Source organism: Hippoglossus hippoglossus, chromosome 24, assembly GCF_009819705.1.
Source record: "Hippoglossus hippoglossus isolate fHipHip1 chromosome 24, fHipHip1.pri, whole genome shotgun sequence".
Classification (NCBI taxonomy): Eukaryota; Metazoa; Chordata; class Actinopteri; order Pleuronectiformes; family Pleuronectidae; genus Hippoglossus; species Hippoglossus hippoglossus.
In genome coordinates this window covers 14,350,465-14,372,818 of record NC_047174.1, presented here as the reverse complement: position 1 = coordinate 14,372,818, position 22,354 = coordinate 14,350,465, and the positions used below count along the sequence as shown (strand labels likewise).

General features: G+C 39.0%; 1 protein-coding gene and 1 long non-coding RNA gene across 3 annotated transcripts; one reads left to right on the top strand and one right to left on the bottom strand.

Annotated features, from left to right (window-relative positions):
* Positions 1-1,737: 1,737 nt before the first annotated feature.
* On the bottom strand, positions 1,738-11,108 carry LOC117758152. The gene is made up of 3 exons (XR_004613239.1): positions 11,057-11,108; positions 9,445-9,636; positions 1,738-1,785 (listed from the first exon to the last, which is right to left on the bottom strand). It is a non-coding gene; the product is annotated as an uncharacterized LOC117758152 (long non-coding RNA).
* opn8a (opsin 8, group member a) lies at positions 7,905-21,602 on the top strand. 2 transcript variants are annotated; one of them, XM_034579559.1, is made up of 4 exons: positions 7,905-8,181; positions 14,768-15,061; positions 16,258-16,583; positions 20,970-21,602. In XM_034579559.1, exons 1-4 carry the CDS (start codon positions 8,109-8,111, stop codon positions 21,354-21,356), a joined length of 1,080 nt encoding a protein of 359 aa, XP_034435450.1. In that variant the 5' UTR covers positions 7,905-8,108; the 3' UTR covers positions 21,357-21,602. The 2 variants fall into 2 exon arrangements, with proteins under 2 accessions (XP_034435450.1, XP_034435451.1); XM_034579560.1 differs by lacking the exon at positions 7,905-8,181 and adding an exon at positions 12,123-12,273.
* The last annotated feature ends 752 nt before the right edge of the window (positions 21,603-22,354 follow it).

The window sequence follows — 22,354 nt, the reverse complement described above, 5'->3', positions numbered from 1 at the left end:
CCATGTATCGCTCTGAGAAAGAAATACAGAAAAGTGCTTTCGGTGGTGCCAGAATTCACTTGCCCTGTTAAAACATTGCTGCTGTCAAGGTTGTTTTTACTCTCTCACATGGAAACTGGATTTATCAGGCCTCTACTGAGCCTTTAAAGAGAATGAGTGTGATTATTTATGTGAAAAGTATATATTGAAACTTTATCTGCATTAGTGGTCACAGAATGCTGACACCAATAAATTTCAACAGATTATTTACAGTGCCTCCATAATATTGGAAATAGGATTGTTGCGGCGCACCTAATGGATTTCGGTATTAACTTGATACCGACCAAACCATGGTGATAAGAATATCAGAAATTACACAAAACATTTTATTTATCATACTATTATAATATATGTACATACAATGATAAGGGTATCTGCTCTGATAAGGGTAACTGTCCACAGCTAGAATCATCTTCCCTGTTTAAAGATTCAACAGCTCTGTAAGTAATTTCCCCAACATTTATCTTTATGTCAGACTGATCCATCTGAATAAAAGAGCAGATGATAGTTAGGCCAATGTTCAATCTATAAGAGTGTATAACTTGTATAATTCAGCAATATCATGGTGGAAACTTGTACATGATCATGTACTATGAGTGAACACACTAAATAAAATGAGCAATCCTGCTCTCTAGTGGCGATACCCTGACTTGTTTTAAAGGCTTATTAATCCATCTTTTCCCTCCATGCTCTGTAGTGAAGCTTTGGATAGAAACAATCCATCGACAGGATATGAGACCGATACTATTTCAACCGAGAAATCATTCAAGGCCTTTTTGAAGACAAAAGTGCAGTGGATCTGGCTTCTCATCTGTATTTCTCATGTAAATATGTAAGTTTAGGTATGAAGATGTGATGAAGATGAAATCTTTCAGAAATCTTTTAGTTCCAATGTATGAAAAGTGAGCAGAAGGTCAAACTCTTGCAGTTGCTGAATGTAGCACACCTTGTTTAGACTTGTGCCTCTTTTTATTACTCGAAAGTTGAAAAAAAAAACGTAGCTCCTACAAAACAGGAGCTTGTTTTTTTGTAATATCTCAAAAAGCTAATCATCTCACCTAACACTACAATGTGTAGACATCCATATAAGCAGCGGCCTCGTGCTATTTATCACTGAGACACCCAGACTACAGCTATCTCCGCCTCACTGTTTCTGTTTGAGATGACAGGTCACTGAATAATGAATGACCCTCCATTACAACTCTTTTGATTTCATATTCTTACATGACTTCCACTTTCCACACACAGCAGAGAGCGGAGAATGCACTATACCAAAACCTCCTGAAGAAGCTGCATTATTGAAATGTGGTTTCATTCAAATCCATGTTCTCTGCTGCTCGAGAAATATTTAGCAGGTACGATTGGGCGTCATCGTACATTACTAGGCTTTGTGATAAATGTCTTAAATGTATAATTCACAAGGATTGCTTGTTAAGAGAGGTATTGCTGCTATACCTGTCCTTATTGCTTATATTCCCATTGGTTACCTGTTAAGACTGAAATGAGACTTTTTCTCCTTTTGAGTTGAGGCAGATATTTTTGAAAAAGCAGATAAATACATGAGATAACATCCCATCAAGGGCACTTGGACACAATACGGCCTCTTGTCCATAGAAGAGGACCTCGCCAACAAGGAAACTAAGTTGGATTCTAGCTTTAGCAGTTGATCTAAAATAAACACATGTACTTAAATTCTCACCTCATGTGTTGGTCTAAGAGCCCCTTGAGTAGCCAACGCTGTTGAGCCTGTGAAAAGAGGAAAATCTGTGTCATCATTCAAGTCACTTCATCAGATCCACAAAACGACATTTACGGATGAATTCCCGTCTGTCAGGTCAGTGCAATTCCCTATAAACATGTCTTACTCAATATTGCCTGTAGCTTGTCGATGTTGGTGCCATGAATATATGGTTCATTGATTGCCAAAAATGTTAACTCCCAGGCTGAAGGGACCAAGTTTAAGTCTTTTCAGATTACCTGGACCCCAACTTCATCAGCACTGGTCCTGTGAGCCAGAGGTTTATTAGAGTCTGAGTAAACATTAAAGAGATATTGAACACCTAAATGTGTTTTTTGAGCTGTAAACAAACAGATATAACTTGACTGTGACAAAAATCATTAATGGTGGTTTTCATATCATATTTCTTAACAAACTTGTTTAAAAAAAATCTCCATTTTATGGCTTGAACATGGCTCATAACGCCACCTAGTGTTTCAAACCATCTTAGACCTGCAAGGCCAATGCTGACACAGTTTGAGAGGTCGGTCAGGAAATTCTTATCAGATTCAGTAGCTTTACCTTTGGCACCTCCGTACAAAACACATTCTCAAAGAAGGGTTTCACACCTGAAAGTCTGGACCATGGTCCAAAATAAGCTTCATGTCTTTGTTACATTGTTTAAATTTGATCTTGTTAGTTCTAGTGTCACAGTGTGATTTACAGAGTGCACTAAACACATCTACCTATACTTGACATTGAATGCTTTGTAGGACGTGCATGATCAGACATCAAGGTGTTGTTAATTTGGCGATTGTATTTTCTTACGTTTTGAAAAATCTGCATATTTAAATAAAGTTATTTTCCCATTCTTTTTCTGGTCATATTTTTTGTGTCCCAACTTTTTGCAATTGGTCAGAAAGTTCAAACTATAAAAAAAATGGTGTCACACAGCAAACAAACCAAACAATGGTTCAGTTTGAGAGTCAGGTTACAGCTGCGCCCACACAGACACCTGGCTGAAGTATATGATTGGTCGGGATGGCAGTGTATTGCTCTTGATTTGTTACATTTACAATTACATAGCTTTACAACTTTTTAAAATGTTTGCTGACATCGAGCTAACATTCCGTCACCACTCAGAGACTGCACCCATCCTCTTTTGCGTTGCCTGAGAGATTTGGGCATAACTGAGGCTAAAGCCATGGCTGGATCTGATGCAGCTCAGGACCACTATGGTCCTTCAACACACTCATTCCCACTTCAAGGGATTCTGATGGGAAACAAATATAGGGACTGCAGTACTTGAACTAAATAGAATCAATTATGGTTTATTTCACACATGCTTTACATCATAACCAAGATGTATATTGCATAGCTTTGACCCTCAGGTAAAGAATTAACATGAGCGATCGAGCTGTGAACTCATCTGAAACTGCTTGTTAGATGAGTGATTTAGTTTCTGTTTAATTTCAGAACAGATCGGTTCAGAGATCAATAGTTCTAAATCCATCGTGCAGGAAAGAGACAGAGGCGGGTGAGTAAGTGCTAATTGACCCAATACTGATGACTGATCCATGAACAAATAATAAGCCACTGCTCCATAAAGTTAGAAGTACTCGATGGAAACCTCACAGCAGGAACTCTTGAAAATACTTTTAACTATAGATTAGCTGTGTTTATACCGATATACCTAGACTGACTCCTGTCGCTCTGACTGTCAATCTCAATTAAAATCAATTCTTGAGTCACCTTTTTATTCAGGTTAATACATATGTCATGAATCATTGATGAATTGGTTGATGGACTGATGAATGTGCAGCTGTATATACATGCTCTGATCACTGCTCCCTTTTCACACCTGTCACTCCTGTTATTGATCCCAGTCCGTTTGACCATTTTTCATACACCTCTCTAGTATAGACTGACAGGACTGACTTTCGCTTATAGCCTGTTTCATACCTCGTCAAACATCCCATCATTTTTCTTTTCCTTTTTACGCCACATGACAACTCGGATTATAATCAACTCCTATAACTATAAAATTAAATGAAAACGGCACATGGACATCAAATATAAATCAAAAAGATTCAGTATTGTACTCCTTCCATTACTTTCAACATAGGAGCAATAAACAGACAATGTGCACCATGATACCAGTACATATTATTTCAAGTGTGAGCTGATGCTATGATTTAAATATTACATTTTTTTTATGTGATTTTGGTGGTAAAACTGAACCGATATTGATCATCGATATTCCCCATGACAGCATTAACCTTTGGTACTGATCTGTAAAATCTGAGGTTAATCAATACTGATTAGTTTTTCTGAATCAGTGGTTCTCCAATTATTTTCTAGAATCACAAGATGTGCTGTTTTTAAAGTGCATATCTATAGACAGATGTGTCTAATAAACAACCACTTCCACCCACACCAGCTTTGTACCAATAGACGGTGACAGGGGACCAAAATGTTGTTGACTTGTGTTCTTGGATTATCTAAAATGTTTTCAACAATGTTCCAACCCAGAGAAATCATTATATCAATTGATGTATTCATTTTAAATGACATCGTACTAATTTGTTTCTTGTCTATGATGTTTTGTATTCTTGTTTTTTTTTATTTGTGTCCTTTTTGTAACGGTTGTTTAGAGAAGGTGCTATATACAAATAAAATCATTGTTATTATAATTAGATTTTTCGTTGCCATGTGCTGCATCAGATAAATACAAATTTAATAAATGACCTTATCTGTGAACATGATTTGTGCCAGAATCAGGTAGATTCTCATTTGCAGTGGTGGTGAAGACAACTCCCATGATCCCACACTGCTTCACAATGTCATCAAACTAAATCTTTGTTATTGTTATTATTGAGAGACCCCTAGCGGCCGAAGTTACCTATTGTAAGTTTAAGTGCCGTCTGATCACAAAACAGTAAGAGACACACTTAATTGCACAAGCACTCCAGCAACTGATGAAATGTGGGAAAGCTGTGCCACTGTCAAATGAGACTATGAGGTGGATGGTTGAAGAGCTCTAGCTGACATTTAACAGCAGGATATCAAAAAATTCTGTTGCAGGAGAACAAATTTCAGGCTGCAATCTCTGATGGTGGCAGAATCAGAAACCTATTTTTCAAAATCCAAAATGATGCTAGCCTGGACAGAGACACGCTCAGTTTAGTGCATTTTTATTTACAACAGCAAATTGTGTTTCTATAAAATACTTTTTCAACTAAAGTGAAAAAACAAAACCATGAAGACTACAGTGCACAACATGCAAACATTAATTTCATGCAGAAATATGTTGGAGGAAAAGCATCTGTTTAAACAACTGAATAAAGATGGAAGGCTGTTTGATTTCCTCCATCTGTCTTCACTGTCAAAGGGATTAAAATATTGCTTTGCATTCAAACCCCTATGGGCCTGATAGCAGTATGAATATCAGCAAAGAACCCTCTGTTAATCTCCTGAGACATTCAATCTCCTTATGGCTGAGTGTGTCTTCTTATAAACCAGGATCCCAAGTATATCAAAGTAACCCTCATTTTGCTATGAAAAATTTACATAATTTAATACACTACTGACATGATGCTGATGCCTCTCTGCATGATTACATTAATTGTTGCAGTGCATATGGATATTAATTGAAGGTCATTACTCATGCTGAGAGCAGGTACCTCAAATTAAAGGGAGCTCTTTGGCAGGAATCTGTGATTCACAAAAGAGCGAGAGAGAGATTCTTTCTTTCCCGACTCAACTATGAGCTTTTGAATACTGGTCAATAATAACTATCATTACACCTGAAATGAAAACATGCAGAATATGCCACTGTCATCATCATCATCCTCACTGTCGCCATCATTCATTGAGAACATTTAAATTAGCAACTCTGTAGGCACAGTGGTGCATAGTAACACTTATACTGATGCTAAGTACGAAAAATGATCCTCATTTGCACATTTGAGTTTAGCATGTTAGCATGCAGCCATTTGCTGATTAGCACTAAACACATAGTACATCTGAGGCTGATGTGAATGCCATTAGGAAGCCTCGCCACAAGTAAGGAAGAGTTATTTTCGGCTTGGTAACAGTATGAACACCAACCCTCATGTATGCCTGTTACTGTGAGTGGTTGAGTCATGCATTGATATTGAAGGGCTGATTATATCACTCCAGGTGATACCCACATTATCATCAACCTCCCTACATAGAACAGGAAGCAGCCAACACATCCTGTTTTCCTGGGATCCATCGGCATCGTGGTGGGTAGATCATGTTTGAATTTTGCTTTTTGGGGGAACTATCCCTTGAACAACATTTCTAATGTCACACAGTGTATGCCAAGCTTAAGCTGTTTTAATAGGGATCTTCAAAAAACATCAGCCCCATATAACTGCAATAAATAATGCTGTTTTACCAATTTGTATAGCATGTCATATTCAGGAGAGGAAAGAAAACTGAAAAATGCAACATTCCCTTCTTTCTCCCTCCATCAGCAAAGCCTGGTATTATATGTCATGCTATGACTGCTTTTAACACAATGACAGAATGTGCACTATGAGCTCTACTTGAAATGTACACTGAACAGAAGCTTCAGAGGTTCTTGGAAAAGGAGCCTTGAAAACAGTATGTTTCGTACAGCTTACTGAAACAAACGGAGAAAGGCATGTTCTCGCTCGTCACTCTTCTACTAATGGCACAGACCTTCAAGTTGCAATGCGACAGATGAACACATAGGACAATATGTTGATGGTATTTGATAATAGCAGCTACACCCTGATCTCTGACATTTTCACTAGCCTTTTCACACATAAAGAGGTGCAAAAATGTGGAGAGGGTGCAAGGTAAAGACACGCTGCAGGCTACATTAAGCAGGGTCAATGGTTCAGTCATCCCTGGAGTAAGCAAGGCAGTAAGTTCAGTCAAACACTAGAAAGTGTACACCTCTGCTAAGGCCCAACAGTCCCCTTCAATTGAATTAAGCTGCAACAAATTTCACACAACCATAGATTATAATTTCCGAAACATGCCTGAATTTTTTCATCAAGATCCACAAAATATTCTCTGAAAAACGCCCTATCTCGCAATGTTTACGAAAATGAAAAAAAAATTCTGATTCTCAACTGACAAATTGCGCTCCGTTATTTTTATGTGAGTGAAGGTGAGCTTTCACTGTGGTCAAAGAATACATGAATACAACTTCCACCATACTATCCCTTCCTAAACCCTATAGAAGAATTTATATCAGCATGGCGGTGGAAAGTGTATCACTGAAGCCCCCTTCACGTCAATGGATGCTGTGTAGTGTTTATGCATTGGATGGCTGTGTGTTAGCTGGCAGCAGTGTTTGGTTTTGGGTAAAAAATAACATAGTTTTGAATCAATTGTTTGATTTTTGCAAGACAAGTCAAAGGTTTTGTGAGTGTAGCTTGAAATTTGGGGTTTGTGTTTATTGTTTTGAGAAAAGCAGCGGACGTTTCAAGAAAGGCATTTTAGAAATTCAGAAAAACTGTAAAAATTAAAAGTCAGTGATTACTTCAGAACACAGCTCACTCCATCATTGACCATATTTGTTTCACTCTTCTTCTTGCCAATAAAAAACGACCTGTACAACACAGGTCGTTTTTAATGTATGTAGGTATGTATTGTAAACATTATAATCATTGACAGACACAATGACCTGGTTAGCCCCATAAATCCTCCTGACTAAGTTATCAATCCCATTATATTTCACCTTCAATTCAATCTTCAATCTAAAGCACCAGACAACATGAAGCCTACATCCCTTCTTTCTTTTCATTCAAGCTACAAAATGGTGCTATGAGCAGAGCCGATTAACATTTTTAGTAACTTGCAGTTTTACATGTAAATTAACATAAGAGTTAAAGGCAATTTATGTTTTTAATTATTAACTTTTTCTGTACTTTGCTAGAGCCAAGGTCATATCTTGTAATTATATCATTTTGAGTGGGTGTGCATGTGGGTGTGTGTGTGTGTGTGTGTGTAAGTGGTGTATTTTTAAATGGATGAGCGAAATGTACTGTGAAGTGATTGTTAGTAATTATAATCTGCATTAGGTGTGTGTGTGTGTGTGTGTGTGTGTGTGTGTGTGTGTGTGTGTGTGTGTGTGTGTGTGTGTGTGTGTGTGTGTGTGTGTGTGTTTGCAGTTGGTGTATAGCAGGATGGAGGGGCTTCTGGATTTGGTGCATGTGTTTTAGGTGTCAGACAGAATATGAAGAGACAGGAAGCAACACACTCTGGCTTTTAGAATTTCCATGCGGGTACAACAGAGACTAGGCTTTAATTTGTGTCCGTGTGTTTTTTGTTTACCACTGACTGGTCAAACATGGATGATAGATACACGTCCAAACTGTCACCTACTGTTGATTTCTGGGCAGGGATGTATCTGGTCGTAATTGGTAAGTACAGTGCTTAATTGTTTCAATATCAATTTGTGTTGACTGTAGCAGTAAGTGACACAGGCATTAACCTGATAGTGACTAATGAGAAATATGCATTTAAATAAGCCTCTGAGAGAGAGTATTGGTTTGCTTGCGCTCGTCACTGGATGTCATAATATAAAATCTGGAAGCATGATATCAGTTCACTTCAATCTGCCTGTTGCGATCGTATGAGCTGCCAATTTTATGAATGTAATATATTTTTATTTGCGTAATATTTTGTTTCTATAACATCAAAACTGAAAAGAAACTCAGTTTAATGGTGGGGCTATGGTGTGTTTCTTTTAGATGACACAGTCTCTACAACAAACACATTATATCATTGTATCATCACTTCAAACAGTGACATACTTTATAAGATTTTCTAAATGCTCTGTATTTATAGGGTTTATCTAGTCTCAATGTCCACTCAATGCTTTTCTTAGTACAGTTTTGCCATTCATCCATTCACACACACACATTCCTACAGGGCATCTATGTGCAGCACTCTCTCTAATCACACACTAGGGTTACAGCCGACAGGGACAATTTTGCATTCAGTATCTTGCCCAAGGACACTTCAGGACCCGTAATGGGGGAGACTGAGATTGAATCACCGACCCACTCTACCAAACCATTATGTTTGTCTCAAGGTAACAGTGTTTGAAATCAAATAGTGACTTTGAGCTGAATGAAGATGGTATGTGCGGAAATACAGTAGATGGATATACACACACAAGTATCCTGGATATTATCTGGATATACCCTGTTTTGTTTTTGAACACATCCTCATTTCTGTGATTATATCCTCGCTTCTGAAACCTGCATGAGCCTGTGTCAAGAAACCTGGATATGGTGGCTTGAGTACTCTTCAAAAAAAAAAAAAAAAAGAAGACAGGATACCGTGCAGTTTAAACGTCCGATCATTCTCTATGAAGTGGTTGGTCAGTAAGACAAAAACATTTGATGGTTAAGGATGATCAACAAGATGAAACTGAGAGAAAGTCTGTCCTCAGAAAGACACTTGCAATTAAATTGGAATACTGCTCTTGCTTATGCAGTCATCAGATGGACAATCTAGCAAAATGTTCGGACTGTTTGAGTGGCTCAGTCAATTAAAAAAAAGGATTAAGTGAAGTGTTGAATCAGACACACTCAGGAAGGGGATCAGAAACCTGGAAGGTGTCATGATCGTGTGTGTGTGCGTGTGCGTGCGCGTGTGTGTGAGTGTTTTTTTTTTACCTCAAATTGATGATCCATCACCTCAGTTCCTCTGCTGCTGGTGTCGCTTTGCTTTCCTTGAACGGCTCATCACTTTTCACGTTTACACTCCAGTCAATGTCGTCCTACTTCCCTCGGTTTCGTCACGAGCGAAACCACATTAAATGACCCGGCGCCATAGCGACAGCATCGGCCCACTGCCGGCTGAGTGATCTGGAGTGAAAGGTAAAAGAAAAATCAACAGCTGGATACATCCAAAAATACCCATGCAGTTGAGACACATGAGCCAAAGATGCTAAAATCTGCATAAATCTATATTTTGATATTGACATTGAATTAAGTAAGTCAAATTATATTGTTTGTGTAATACAGCACTTAGCGCCAGCTTCTTTCAGCACTTTGGTTTGGTTTTACAGCCTTTACGCAATACACTCATATTCTGATAACTGGAATATGAAAAAAATATCATGATGAATAACCAACAGGTGGTGGTCTACCATCTGCACTACCAGAGAACCCCCACATGGTCATTCACTTTATTTTGACATTATATTTCACTGCATTGGAAAAAGTCACGAACGTTATAACCTGGCCTTTACAGGAAGTTTGTCTGATTGCGATTGACCCCTGGCCAGTCAATTTCATATTCTCACATACTTGAAGCTCACTCGCACAGGTGCACTTAAGCACAGCCGACGACTACATTAAAAAGCCTGTGTCCTTCAACCATATATTATACACTGCACTTCCAGCTGTGAAGGAAATTTACAGATTTTCTTTCCTTTTAGAAAAAAAATATTACTTGCACATGTGGTCCTCATGAATTTTAATGTAGATGTATTTCATGCAGAGCAGTAGAGCAAAATTCAGACCGCACACGTATAAAAGGAGAACATTAGGTTATAGAGGGTTTAGAGAACTGGTACTTGTTTTTCAATTCAAGGTAAAGGTAAATCATGTAAATCTCACAAAGTTATGCTAAAGGAGCTCTGCACTGTAATATGATATGACAAAGCGGGACTGCTGTCCAAAATAAACAAGCAGCAGTTAAACAGGCTAATATTGATCAATGAACACAGAAATTTACATTTAAACTCCCAATATATTTAACAAATACAATAACTTAAATAGTATCACAAAATATTAGTAAAGCTGGATTGCAATGTCTTAGAAAATAAATAAATAAATCATGATTATTATTAATAAGCAGTGAACACTGGCATTTTTTACGTTTTGTATGACTATTATGAGATGCCAATAATAGAGTAGGCTAAATGGTACACACATGAATTTTTACTAAACAAACTAATGCAACAATTAAAAACAGTATCACAAAATATTAGCCAACTTAAATCTACATACTGTGTAATAATGTAACCCACAAATGTATAGACTCACACTTCAGTAATAAAACTTGCCAGAAACCACACAACCTACACAACAATAACTAGCTAGCTACTAGTTTAGCTTCAATTTACCACTAGCTAGTTACCTTGTGGTCAGTACAGTTAGCATTTTAAAAGTGTGCTGTAAAGCCTGAATTACTTCACAGAACACAAACACGCTCACAGACTAAATGTGTCACTTCACAACACTTTAATTCATTTAATTGATTAATAAAACGGACTCATACCTGAAAACAGTGGGATTCATTTACTTCAATGACGCAAACATTTCTCTGCTTGACGCAGCTGGAGCTAATGAACTCCCCCTACTGGAGGCATCTGGTAACGACTCTTACTGCGCCACTGTAGTAAAGTCAATATTTCAATGCATAAAGCATAGCCAACACAAAAATACTGTAAATATACAGACAAAGAATGTTACACAACTCAATTTGGTCTCACTCAACATGAATAAAAACATATACATACAGTATATTTTTTGTTGGATCTGTACACCAGCCACAAATCACTATATTATGTAAAAATCCGCATTTACCGGAGGCAAGACTGGGCAGTTTTATTTATAAAGCACATTTCATACACTGATTTAAATTCAATGTGCTGTACAGGGACATTAAAACAACACAGAGACTAAATTTGAAGCTAGTTGAAGCAAAATAGAAGACATGTTGATGAGCAGAATAAGAGAGATGGAGAGAGGTGAAATAAATAAAAAGGATAAATCTGTATAAAAATTTAAAAAGAAATAAGTTGAAGGATTTGAATAATACAAGGTAAATAGAGAGACATTTGAAATAAAATCTGGCTTTAGATTTTGTAAACTAGTTTAGTTACAGGCATTTAAACAAATTCAATGGAAGATGGTTCCAGTGCTGTGCTGCTTCTCCATATTTAGATTTTACCCTGGCTGCCCGTAGCTGACCAGTGATCTCACGATCTCTTTTCAAGGTTTTGTTCAGCTGAAGATCTATACAATATGATGCAGAAGAAATATCTGATTTAATACTGGAGTTGTTTTCATCAGCTGGTCAGACAAATCCCTCATGATGTGCTGGATATGGCCTACAGACTTGCCTTTTGGATGTGTATCTATGGGCTTGTAGTGGTCTGATTTTGTCCTTGTAGTGTGCAAGAAAACCAACAAATTTCTTCTCAGTGCATTTTCTATCTGATTAATTAATCTGCCTGTAAGTCATGCGGAATCATGTCTAATCCTTAAAATCTGGTTTTAATTTGTCTTTATTTGATGTTATATACATTATTTAATGTTGTGTAAATCCCCAATGCAGCTGGAGTGCAGCAGGGTAGCGTGAGAGTGTCATCAGTCCAGGTGGCAGGTGTCTGTGAGGTGACAGAAGCAGGGCCGATGAAAGAGCACTCCATCAGCTGAGGAGATGCAGTCGGATTAAAGAAAATATAGAGCTGCCGACATGTGAATAGAAATGTAAGCTCTTGTCTGACATCACATCAAATACCTCAAATACGACAACAGTAGATAGGCTGTCACTATTTTCCTTATCTTTACGTGTGAGGGTGAATGCACTGTAACGAATGTGTCACCGCTGTTTCCCACAGTGCAACAGTGGTCACCGTGACAATTTCTTTCACATCAGCTGCGATAACAAAATCATCCAAGGAGCTAAATGTTGAAATATCACAATGCACAATAAACAGATTCATCATGTTCAGCAATCACTGTCAAGGTCAAAGCATTTATTTATGTCATCATATTCCTGCTGATTGACGTGTGTGCACCGAGGTCTTATTGTGTTATTGTTGTGTAGGTCATGAATAAGCTATGAATGACACGGTTCTATGGTTCCTCCATGAGGACAAACGTCTCACATGCTTTTTCACAGATTAAAGGGACTATTTAAAAAGGAACACCTGCCAGGACAATATTGCATGTTGTATCAATCAAATTCCCATCAGCTTATGTCAGAGAGAGGAATTATGGTTTGAACCCAGAGCACGCGGACCAATCTCTTTAATGGAATGGACAACAGCAGTAAATTTGTAATTAATGGTCCCATACTGTTCCTATTTTTAGAGTCCCATGCACTGTATGCACTCTGCTGCACAAAAATAAAAGAAATCACTTTCCGGACTATTTGTTATCTGCTTAAAATTGAAGACGAGATTCAGTATAAACTTTTGGAACCCAGTAATCTAATCAGACTTCATATTTTTTAATTTCAGCATTATAACAACCACCCGTTTTCTATGTAAGTGTGGATTATACATAGCACAAAATTATACATATTATATTATTATACAAGTGTCTCTTGTGGTATGGGGCCAACCATGGGAAACGGTAAACAGCAGAAAATTCATTATCGCTGGTTCTGCCAGGCTCAATATCTCACAAGCAGCCAGCCTCTACGCAACCACTCAGAGCTTGACAGTGTTTGGAGTTGACCGAGCGTGGTGTGACAACGAAGGGAGGAGGGGAAGCCCACAGCGCCTGAGGTTCAGCAGAATAGCAAAAGATGGTACACAAGTATTGTAAAAGTGGTTCAGTGCTGTGAAGAATATAGGATACAATAAACCTCAAGCAGAACCAAGGTTCGTTGTCTGTTGTCTACAGGTGTAATATTTAAGAAGGACAGGATTAAACCATAAATAAAATCCTTGTGAGACATTGAGTCAGGTTTTATTGTTTTTCACTGTGAATCACCACGTTTTAATCCTGACTGGTCTCTGCAGCATAGAACTGCTGTCGTATGGGCACCATAGGTGTCATCTGTGGGTGCCTCGTGGATCAAGGACCCACAGAGGATGCCCAGCACCCACATGTGCCAGCATACAGTCCAGACTTTTTTCTCTGCCAGCAAATGTACACACATTCTTCAGTCAAGTAGAAGTACAGGTACTTGAGTTAAAAAAAAAAACGAGTAGTACTGATTCAACCTCTTTACCCAAGTATAAAAGCACAGACTCTGAAATGTACTAGATTTATATGTATATACAAAGCAAACTGAGACTCAAATTAGTAAAGTTTAAAGACTATTAAATTCAAACCACTACTTCACATAAAATAAAAAACAACTAACTAAAAACAGGTTAAAACAAGAAAAATTTAGATAACATGATCATTGTATTGCTGCAAAATAAAAAAAGAGAATTCTCCCCAAAACAAATATAACAAAAAAAATTTGCCTGTTTTGAAAATGTAAGGAGATACAGATATTTGTGTTGAAATGCTGGAACTAAAAGTAAAACATCATCAGAAAAACAATTACTCAAGAGTAAAAATCTACTTATGTGCAGTAACAAAGTAGTTGTGTTTTTTAACTTCCCATCTCTGTCCGTCAGTCACCTGTTCCAAACACTAACAACCAATCAGTGTCATGACAGATCATCCAATCTCGCACCTTTAAGAAGGAAACAACGAATCTCGAGTGAAAACGAACCCAATTGGAATATCTAATGGTTGTTGGGGCCTATGGGTAGCGTTAGGATTTGGGGGTTGTGTGTTCAACTGTGAAGAGCACCCACTGGCAGTAACATAAATCTGCACCTATGATGGAGGTTATTATTGACAACAAAAACACTCCGTACACGAAATCCCTATTGAAGGTGTCTCAGTCGATCACATTACGGAAGCACATTCGCTTCACGTTATTATTATTATTGAATCTCTTGTTCCATGTGATGGCTGACTAGAGCAGTGACCACCGCTGAGAGGAAAGACGAGAACGGGATCACATAGTTACAGGAAGCAGATGTGGAGCCATTATTGCTAATGATGCTGTTGGCATTCAGATCTGATATAAATGCTGTTGTCACTAATCACATGGAATTGGATGCTGATTGGTGAGAGTGTGAGAAGCGATCGCTGGCTTTCTACAAACGTGACCCAGAGCGGTCTTTCTGTTGATGATGGATCCAACTGGGAATAATTGAATAACAATGATTTTTATTTTATATCTTTGCAGCCGTCCTATCCGTCGTGGGGAACGCCGCCGTCCTGGTCAGCATGGCCCGTCGCCTCACTCTGCTCAAAGCTCCTGAGCTGCTGACGGTGAACTTAGCCATCACGGACATTGGCATGGCCCTCAGCATGTATCCTCTGTCCATCGCATCTGCCTTTAACCACGCCTGGATCGGTGGCGACGCCTCCTGCCTCTACTACAGCCTGATGGGCATGATCTTCAGTATAACCAGCATCATGACACTGGCTGTGATGGGGATGGTCAGGTACCTGGTAACAGGGAGTCCACCCGAGACAGGTAGCGCAATCTCAGACAGGCTCTCAGGGGGGGGGGGGGATCAGAGCAGTTAATTACCCTTTGGCATTCTTACATCAAAAGTACAAGGAAATAGTCAATTCTTTCAAAGATCACAGGGATTTACCTCTGATGGAAACCTGGAGATCAACAGGTGAAGAAAGCCTTTTCATTTGTGTACCCAAAAATCTTTGCTGATGCTAATCCTTCATGATCTTTACTCGAGTATCGTCAAGGATTACCACTGAGATTATGTTATCAAAAAGACTGAAAAAATTACATCAGAATCTTGGGTGATTGTCCTGGAGACCCTGAGGACTTTGTTTCTCTCAGGCAGTAATTGACATTTAAAGTGATGCTTATTTGTCTTTGCATACCAAGCATGCAACATATTCAATGCTCAGACCTGGGGTACATGCAGAAAAGAATCTTATTGTCAAATTGAATATATCCTTGTATCTCACCATAGAGAGAACTGCATAGATATCATTTTGTAACTAAGGAGAATCAGTAAAGAAAAATCAAGTTTGTTACTCTTACAAATTTTACAAACCTCAGTCTCGGTACCGGGTTATTTATGCAGCATCATGGTTGTACAACCTCCCACCTCACCTCTCAGCTTTGGTATTGTTGATTTAACTCTCCGTGTTTGTGTGCGGATTAGCCCCTCCTCCATCCTCACTGCGTGTCTGACTGAATTATACTGCTTCAGATTCCACTAACACTTGCGGACTCCTTGATTATGTGCAGTGCCAATGGAAGAGGTGATGAACACAATTGATACCAGCTGTAGTTGCTGTTAATGTTTTATGAGGGTTAAACAGTATCTGTAATACAGTATCTGTACAAATGACAAAGCCGTGTAGATAATATGCTAAAGATAAGATAAGAAAAGATGAAATAGTGTTTATTAACTGATAACTATCTAAGAAAATAATAATTAACCAAGGAAGTAATAACAGTAAAAAACACAACTTAAACACAAGGAAGTATAAAATGAAACAAATAAGTACAATGAAAAGAAAATATAACAGTATTGCATGTATATGATATTGAAATTGCACAGATAGCAAATGATTATCGCACAGTTAAATCAGTTGTAAAACTGAGTGAGATATAGTTAAGGTGCATGTGTCCTAGTGGGAGCAGTGCTGGTTGTACAGCATTGAAGTAAAAAGATGTCTCTGGTCCCTGTACAGGTATCAAGTTCCAGAGGCGGACAGTGTGCATGGTTATCAGTGGGATCTGGCTGTACGCTGGCCTGTGGGCCTTGTTACCTTTGCTTGGCTGGGGAAGCTACGGCCCAGAGCCGTTTGGACTCGCCTGCTCCATCGACTGGACCGGCTACGGGAATTCCCTGAACAACTCTACCTTCATCCTGACTCTGTCCGTACTCTGCACATTCCTCCCCTGTCTGGTCATCATCTTCACCTATTTCGCCATCGCCTGGAAGTTGCACAGAGCCTACCAATCCATCCAGAGCAATGATTTTCAATATGGTAACGTTGAGAAGAAAATCACCCTGGTAAGTATCAGATGATCAGTTTCAGTTTTTTGTCACTGACTGGAACAACCTCACGGGGCAAGAAAACCCTATGTATGAAATGCAAAAGCAGAATAAAGCAGCAGAAAATACAGAGCTTCATTAAAATCATGAACACGACAAATAAACAAAACGTAAAGTTGCTCCCTCTCCTCTGCTGCAGCTGCTGATTTGGCTTCATCGTGTGACTTTTTGTTTTTACTCCCTACTTCTAATTATTTCTGCTTTAAATGTAGCAAAGTTAAGTATTTGAGAAAAGAGCTCTTTCAGGCCTCGACTCCCCGAGGATAATGGGTGGGTGGATACTCCAAAAAGTATGCAAAATTAGAAAGTCTTTGTTAGAGTAATGAGAATAAATGTAATTTTTTACTTCTATCCCTGGTAAATAGTTGTTAAATCTGCTTAGTCAGTAATTGTAAATAAAGACAACAGGCATGCATGTGTAATAAGTTCCAGAGCTTTATAATTTTAAAGGGATACTTCACAGAAAAATTCAAATACACCCATTATCGACTGACCACTATGCGTGTTTGAGTCCACAAAACACTTTTTAGAGTTACAGGGGTAAACAGCGTTGCAGCCAAATCCAATACAATTGCAGTAAGTGGTGATCATGTCTTCAAACTTAAAAAAAAAAACTGAAAATGCCTCCATACTGCTCCTGTGGTGTCATCCAAGTGTCCGTAAGCCCCGACATTCAAATTTGACTCGAAACAGCGTACTTTTACACAATGTTTGCAGCCTAACTGTCCTGATATCCTCCTCCGGATGTAATGAATGAATTTTCATTTTTGAGTGAACTATCCCTTTAAACATATTCCAGGTCACACGTAATATAGCATCTTCTATTACAGTATAACATGATTTTTATGTTGTGATTTAAAAAATAATAGATAAAATAATATCAATAATTTTTGATCCCAAATGAACGTCAGAGTTTGACCAGTGGTTTGACTAAGCACCAGTTTAGCTGGGAAAGTTTGCTTTGTCCACCAGTGGCTAATGGAAGACCAGTGTGGCGGTTTGGCTCATTTATGTATCTTGTAGTTTGGGGACTACAGCAGAGGTCTGTGACACAGAGGATGAGTCGCACATGCTGCTGCACACACATTACTTAGGATACTAGGATGCACTCTTTGTTAGTATGGATCTTATCTGCTAAATTCCATTAACCCCCCATAACTCCTCATTGTCACACGTTCACCTGAAGCACCTAAACACTAATCACCGACACTGCTACTGAATACACTGCTGTTGGGATTATTATGGGCCACACACTCCAACCCATTACAATTCCATGAGTGAGCACCACTCCACCTGTGAGTGTGAGGTGATAGGTGTGGAATGTGATGTTAAGTTAATGTAATATGTAAGCCCCCAATGTACACCTCATATAAGCAGTTCTGTGTGTGTGTGTGTGTGTGTGTGTGTGTGTGTGTGTGTGTGTGTGTGTGAGTGTGTGTGTGTGTGAGAGAGAGAGAGAGAGAGAGAGAGAGAGAGAGAGAGAGAGAGAGAGAGAGAGAGAGAGAGAGAGAGAGAGTGTGTGTGTGTGTGTGTGTGTGTGTGTGTGTGTATTCATGAGTGTGACAGCACATACAAAAGAAACAACAGACGCTTTTTCTCAAATTCATTTGAAGCTATGACTATTTAGAATTCATTATTAAGACTGAAGTAGTAGGTTGTGGTTGTCTAAATGCGATGCTGGATATGATGCGGATGATTGAAGCTGCCAAGATGAAAATCAATTGATTAATACAAACTTGATTTTTAAAGTACTGTTTTTACAGCGGTTTGGAAAAACTAATTCCCTTTGATCATAAATCTATAGTTGTAGCTTGGTCAGGCTGCAGGTAAATGTTCCTGCAGGGAACTCGACGTGCTCGACGCAGCACTAAAGGTCAGAGGATCATTATTATAGTTTCCTGTGAACACATTGTGCACGGCAAATGCCCTGAGGATACAAATGAAAAAAGCATATCTGTAACTGTGCCATTGATTTTCACTTTTACCATATAGGTTCCATTTGATTACGGATCTTTCAGCCAAAGCTGAATTAAATGCTCCACAGATCAGAGATGTGGAGTACTAAGTGCTTTTTGTTTGGCAGCTTTCACTTAAGGAACCACTTGAGTGAGAAAATTAAAGCTTTTTGTAGGTCTGTTTCGCTCTATTGCTCTTTCCTCCCAGACCACGCAAGGAAACTTGAATCTATAGCTGTTCCGCTCTGATCTGACCAAGACTATTCTATAGCCACTGTGTGCCACCTCATAGTTATATAAACTGACGCTTCCATGCTACTGCAGCACCATCCCCCGATCGCCTCGCTGGCTCCAAATGACGTCTTCATAGCAAGATGTCATCATTCCTTTCCCAGATATCTTGGCTTCATTTCTGTATAGAGGATGGGAGTGGACACGTGTCGTCCATTTTTATATACAATCTATAGGAGAAACTGAATATCTTCTTCAAAATGTCCATAGAGTTTTATGATTTTGATAGTTAGTCAAGTGTATAACATGTCGAAATATCACTGACAAATATTCTGGATATGAATGCTGCCATCTTGCACATTTGGAGGGGGTCGGAGCCACAGTACCAAGGTCCCGCTAATACACACACTCAACAAATCATGAGTAAGTCTCAGCTGTCAATCATGACATTTCACCCCATTCATATAAGATGTAATAAATAATTAAAACCTAAATTCTGGAAGAACACTCAAACATACATCAGTGTGATAAGAACCACAGAAAATGACGGAAATAATCTTTGAGAAAAATGTATTTATAATTTATTTGACTTTTTTGTTTGGTTAATGTTCTAATCAAGTGACATGGAGGAGGTTGGAGTTATGAGATGTACCTAAAGATACATAGATATAAAGATGCTTTGGCTTCACTTTTGGGGAGCTGCCATGTCATCCATCTTTATATGCAGTAGCAACAAAGGCGGCTCCCAAAGAGGTTAGCATGGATATTGCTCGTATATTAATTACTGAAGAAAATAGCAAAGAGCAATGAAAGAAGGTTTTTTTGTCGCTGGAAAAGATGTTTTCACTCTCCTGCTGACGGCCTATGGTAAACACACACTAGAAGGTCATAGATGGTTCATCCAATCACCTGTCAAGGATATTATTGAAGGTATATGCCCTTTTCCAACAAATTCCAACAAAGCCTCCTCAGATGGTTCTGTGTAACGAAACCATCTGGTCAGGTTGGAAACTAATCATTTGATCTCTTTCATATTCCTAGATGTGAAGATGAGGATACTGATGACGTGGAATATTCAAAGGAGGAACTCATAAGTCTTTGTAAAGTGTAATGATGAACAGGGAAAGACACTGTGCAGGCTAGCAGCCTGTTAGGTTAGCGTAGCATAAAGAAAGAGATTTTTTGACTCTGTCCAGTTTATGCTTAGATTTTTGTTCAGATTAAAAAGAGAAAACTGAACACTTCAATGTGTTTTTTGAGCTCTTGAAATTATATTAATGTTTTTTGATGAAATACATTAACGGTTCAGTGTGTAGAATTTAGTGACATCTAGTGGTGAGGTTTCTTGTTGCAGCTGACTATCCCCTCACCTCACCCTTGTCATAAAAACTAAAAAGGTGTTTAGTTTGTCCAGTTTGGACTACTGTAAAAACATGGTGGCATCTGTAGAGAGGAGCCGCCCCCGAAGTAAAGTATTTCAATACAGAGGGTAAAGAAAACAACAATTCGTACAATTTAGATGAAACACCCTAGTGAAAACATCACAAGTATTATTTCATATTCAATTTCTGCCAATACATCCCTTTCACCTAAATCTTACACACTGAACCTTTAAAGTATTTAATATTACATTTAAAATCAATTTTATTAAACTACATTATGGGTTAAAAATGGCTCATAATGCCACCCAGTGTATTAACCGTCTTGGTCCAAGACAGTATTTCTCCACCTAACCTAGAGTCAACCATTTGGGATGTTGCTACGTCACGATATTTAATATATTTGAAAAGTTGAACACCCTCTAATCAAAGGTGGGCAGCCACCTGCCACCAGTGACTGCTAGTGGGAATCTGGAAGCTGCTCTCATTTTAAAATCCTTGCTGAAAATAAACCTCTAAATCACCAAATCTTCTACCATTCAGAGACGCCAGCCCATCCTCTCGAAGACGGCCAAGACCACGGCCATCTCAGCTTGAGACGAATGTGGTCTTGGCCGTCAGATAACTCCAGAGGCAAGAAGCCTCTTATTAATTCCAAATTTATGTCGCAAAAGTGTGTGTGCTGCGTCTGTTGAAATTCCAGTGCGAGACAATTCAGTCAAAACTTAGGGGTGAAGTTACACTTTCAACTGTTCTCTCTTGTGCTCTTCTTATCTCAGATGGGTGTGTCTATCAGCCTGGGTTTCCTGATTGCCTGGACCCCCTACGTGGCTGTGAGTTTCTGGAGCATGTTTCACTCCCAGGAGCAGAGCCACATGACTCCTTTCATCACCCTGTTGCCCTGCCTCTTTGCCAAGAGCTCCACCATGTACAACCCTTTCATATATTTCATCTTCAGGCGTGCCGTCTGGCAAGAGCCCCTGCGCCTCCAGAGGCTGTGGTTTTGTTGCACCCATCAGGCCAGTTTGACCAGCAAGGAGGCAAAAACGGAAAGCGAAGCTGTAAAAGAATCGGACTGCAGCGTTTTCGGTGATAGGGTGGTTGCAAACTGTGTCAGTCTAATGGAAGCTCCTCACAGACAAAGTGAGATACTGACTTTGGGCTAATAGAGCCTGTGATGAAGTTATTATTTCACCCTTTTCACACTTCTTATAGAGTCGTCATTCAAGGAATATGTAGTTCAAGAGTTTTGGGAAATGTGTGTTTTTTGTCTTTTTTACCAGAGTTATGTGAATTTTTTTTTCATATGTATGTACAGTATATGTAGCATTAGCAAAGACTTGAAACATTTACCTTGCTCAGTGAAAATCAGGGGGTCCCCCCCACCTATTGCTCTAGTGTTATGCTGAAGTACCCCCCCACCCCCCCCAAAGTAAATAAATAAATCAAAATAATAATAATAACATCTCCAGTGATGATTTTGATTTGAATATTTTGATTGCTCTCCACATGAATGTCTGTCTCTTCACACAAACTCACCATTAAATGTATTTAGTTATTAAACGACGGTGTCAGATCATGAATCCGGATCGTTCTGGTCACTTTTGTTATCGTCAGACTCAGGTTCCATCAGCATCCTCATCCTCCTCGACCTCAGTTCAGCTTTTGACACCATTAACCATTCCACACTCATCACAAGCCTCAAAACCACCCTCGGCATTACTGGCACATCAATTCATCTCAATCAAAACTGCAAATCCATCGAAGTTCTTGTCACACATGGTGTCCCCCAGGGTTCGGTGCTTGGTCCCCTCCTTTTCATCATCTACATGCCACCACTTGGACAGATCCTCCGCCACCATGACCTCCAGTTCCACTGTTATGCTGACGATATTCAGCTCTACCTCTCCTCCAAGACCCTCACCACTTGCCTAATGGACATTAATACATGGATGCAAAGAAACTTTCTAAAAATCAACCTCAATAAATCAGAAATCTTAATCATTGGCCTAGACTCCCTTACCCGCACCACTCTGGAACCCAAACTCAATATTGATGGCTCCATCGTCACCCCCCTTCACCCAAATCCGCAACCTTGGAGTCATCCTCGACTCCACCCTCTCATTCCTGCCCCATGTCAACCATATCACCAAAACAGCCTTCT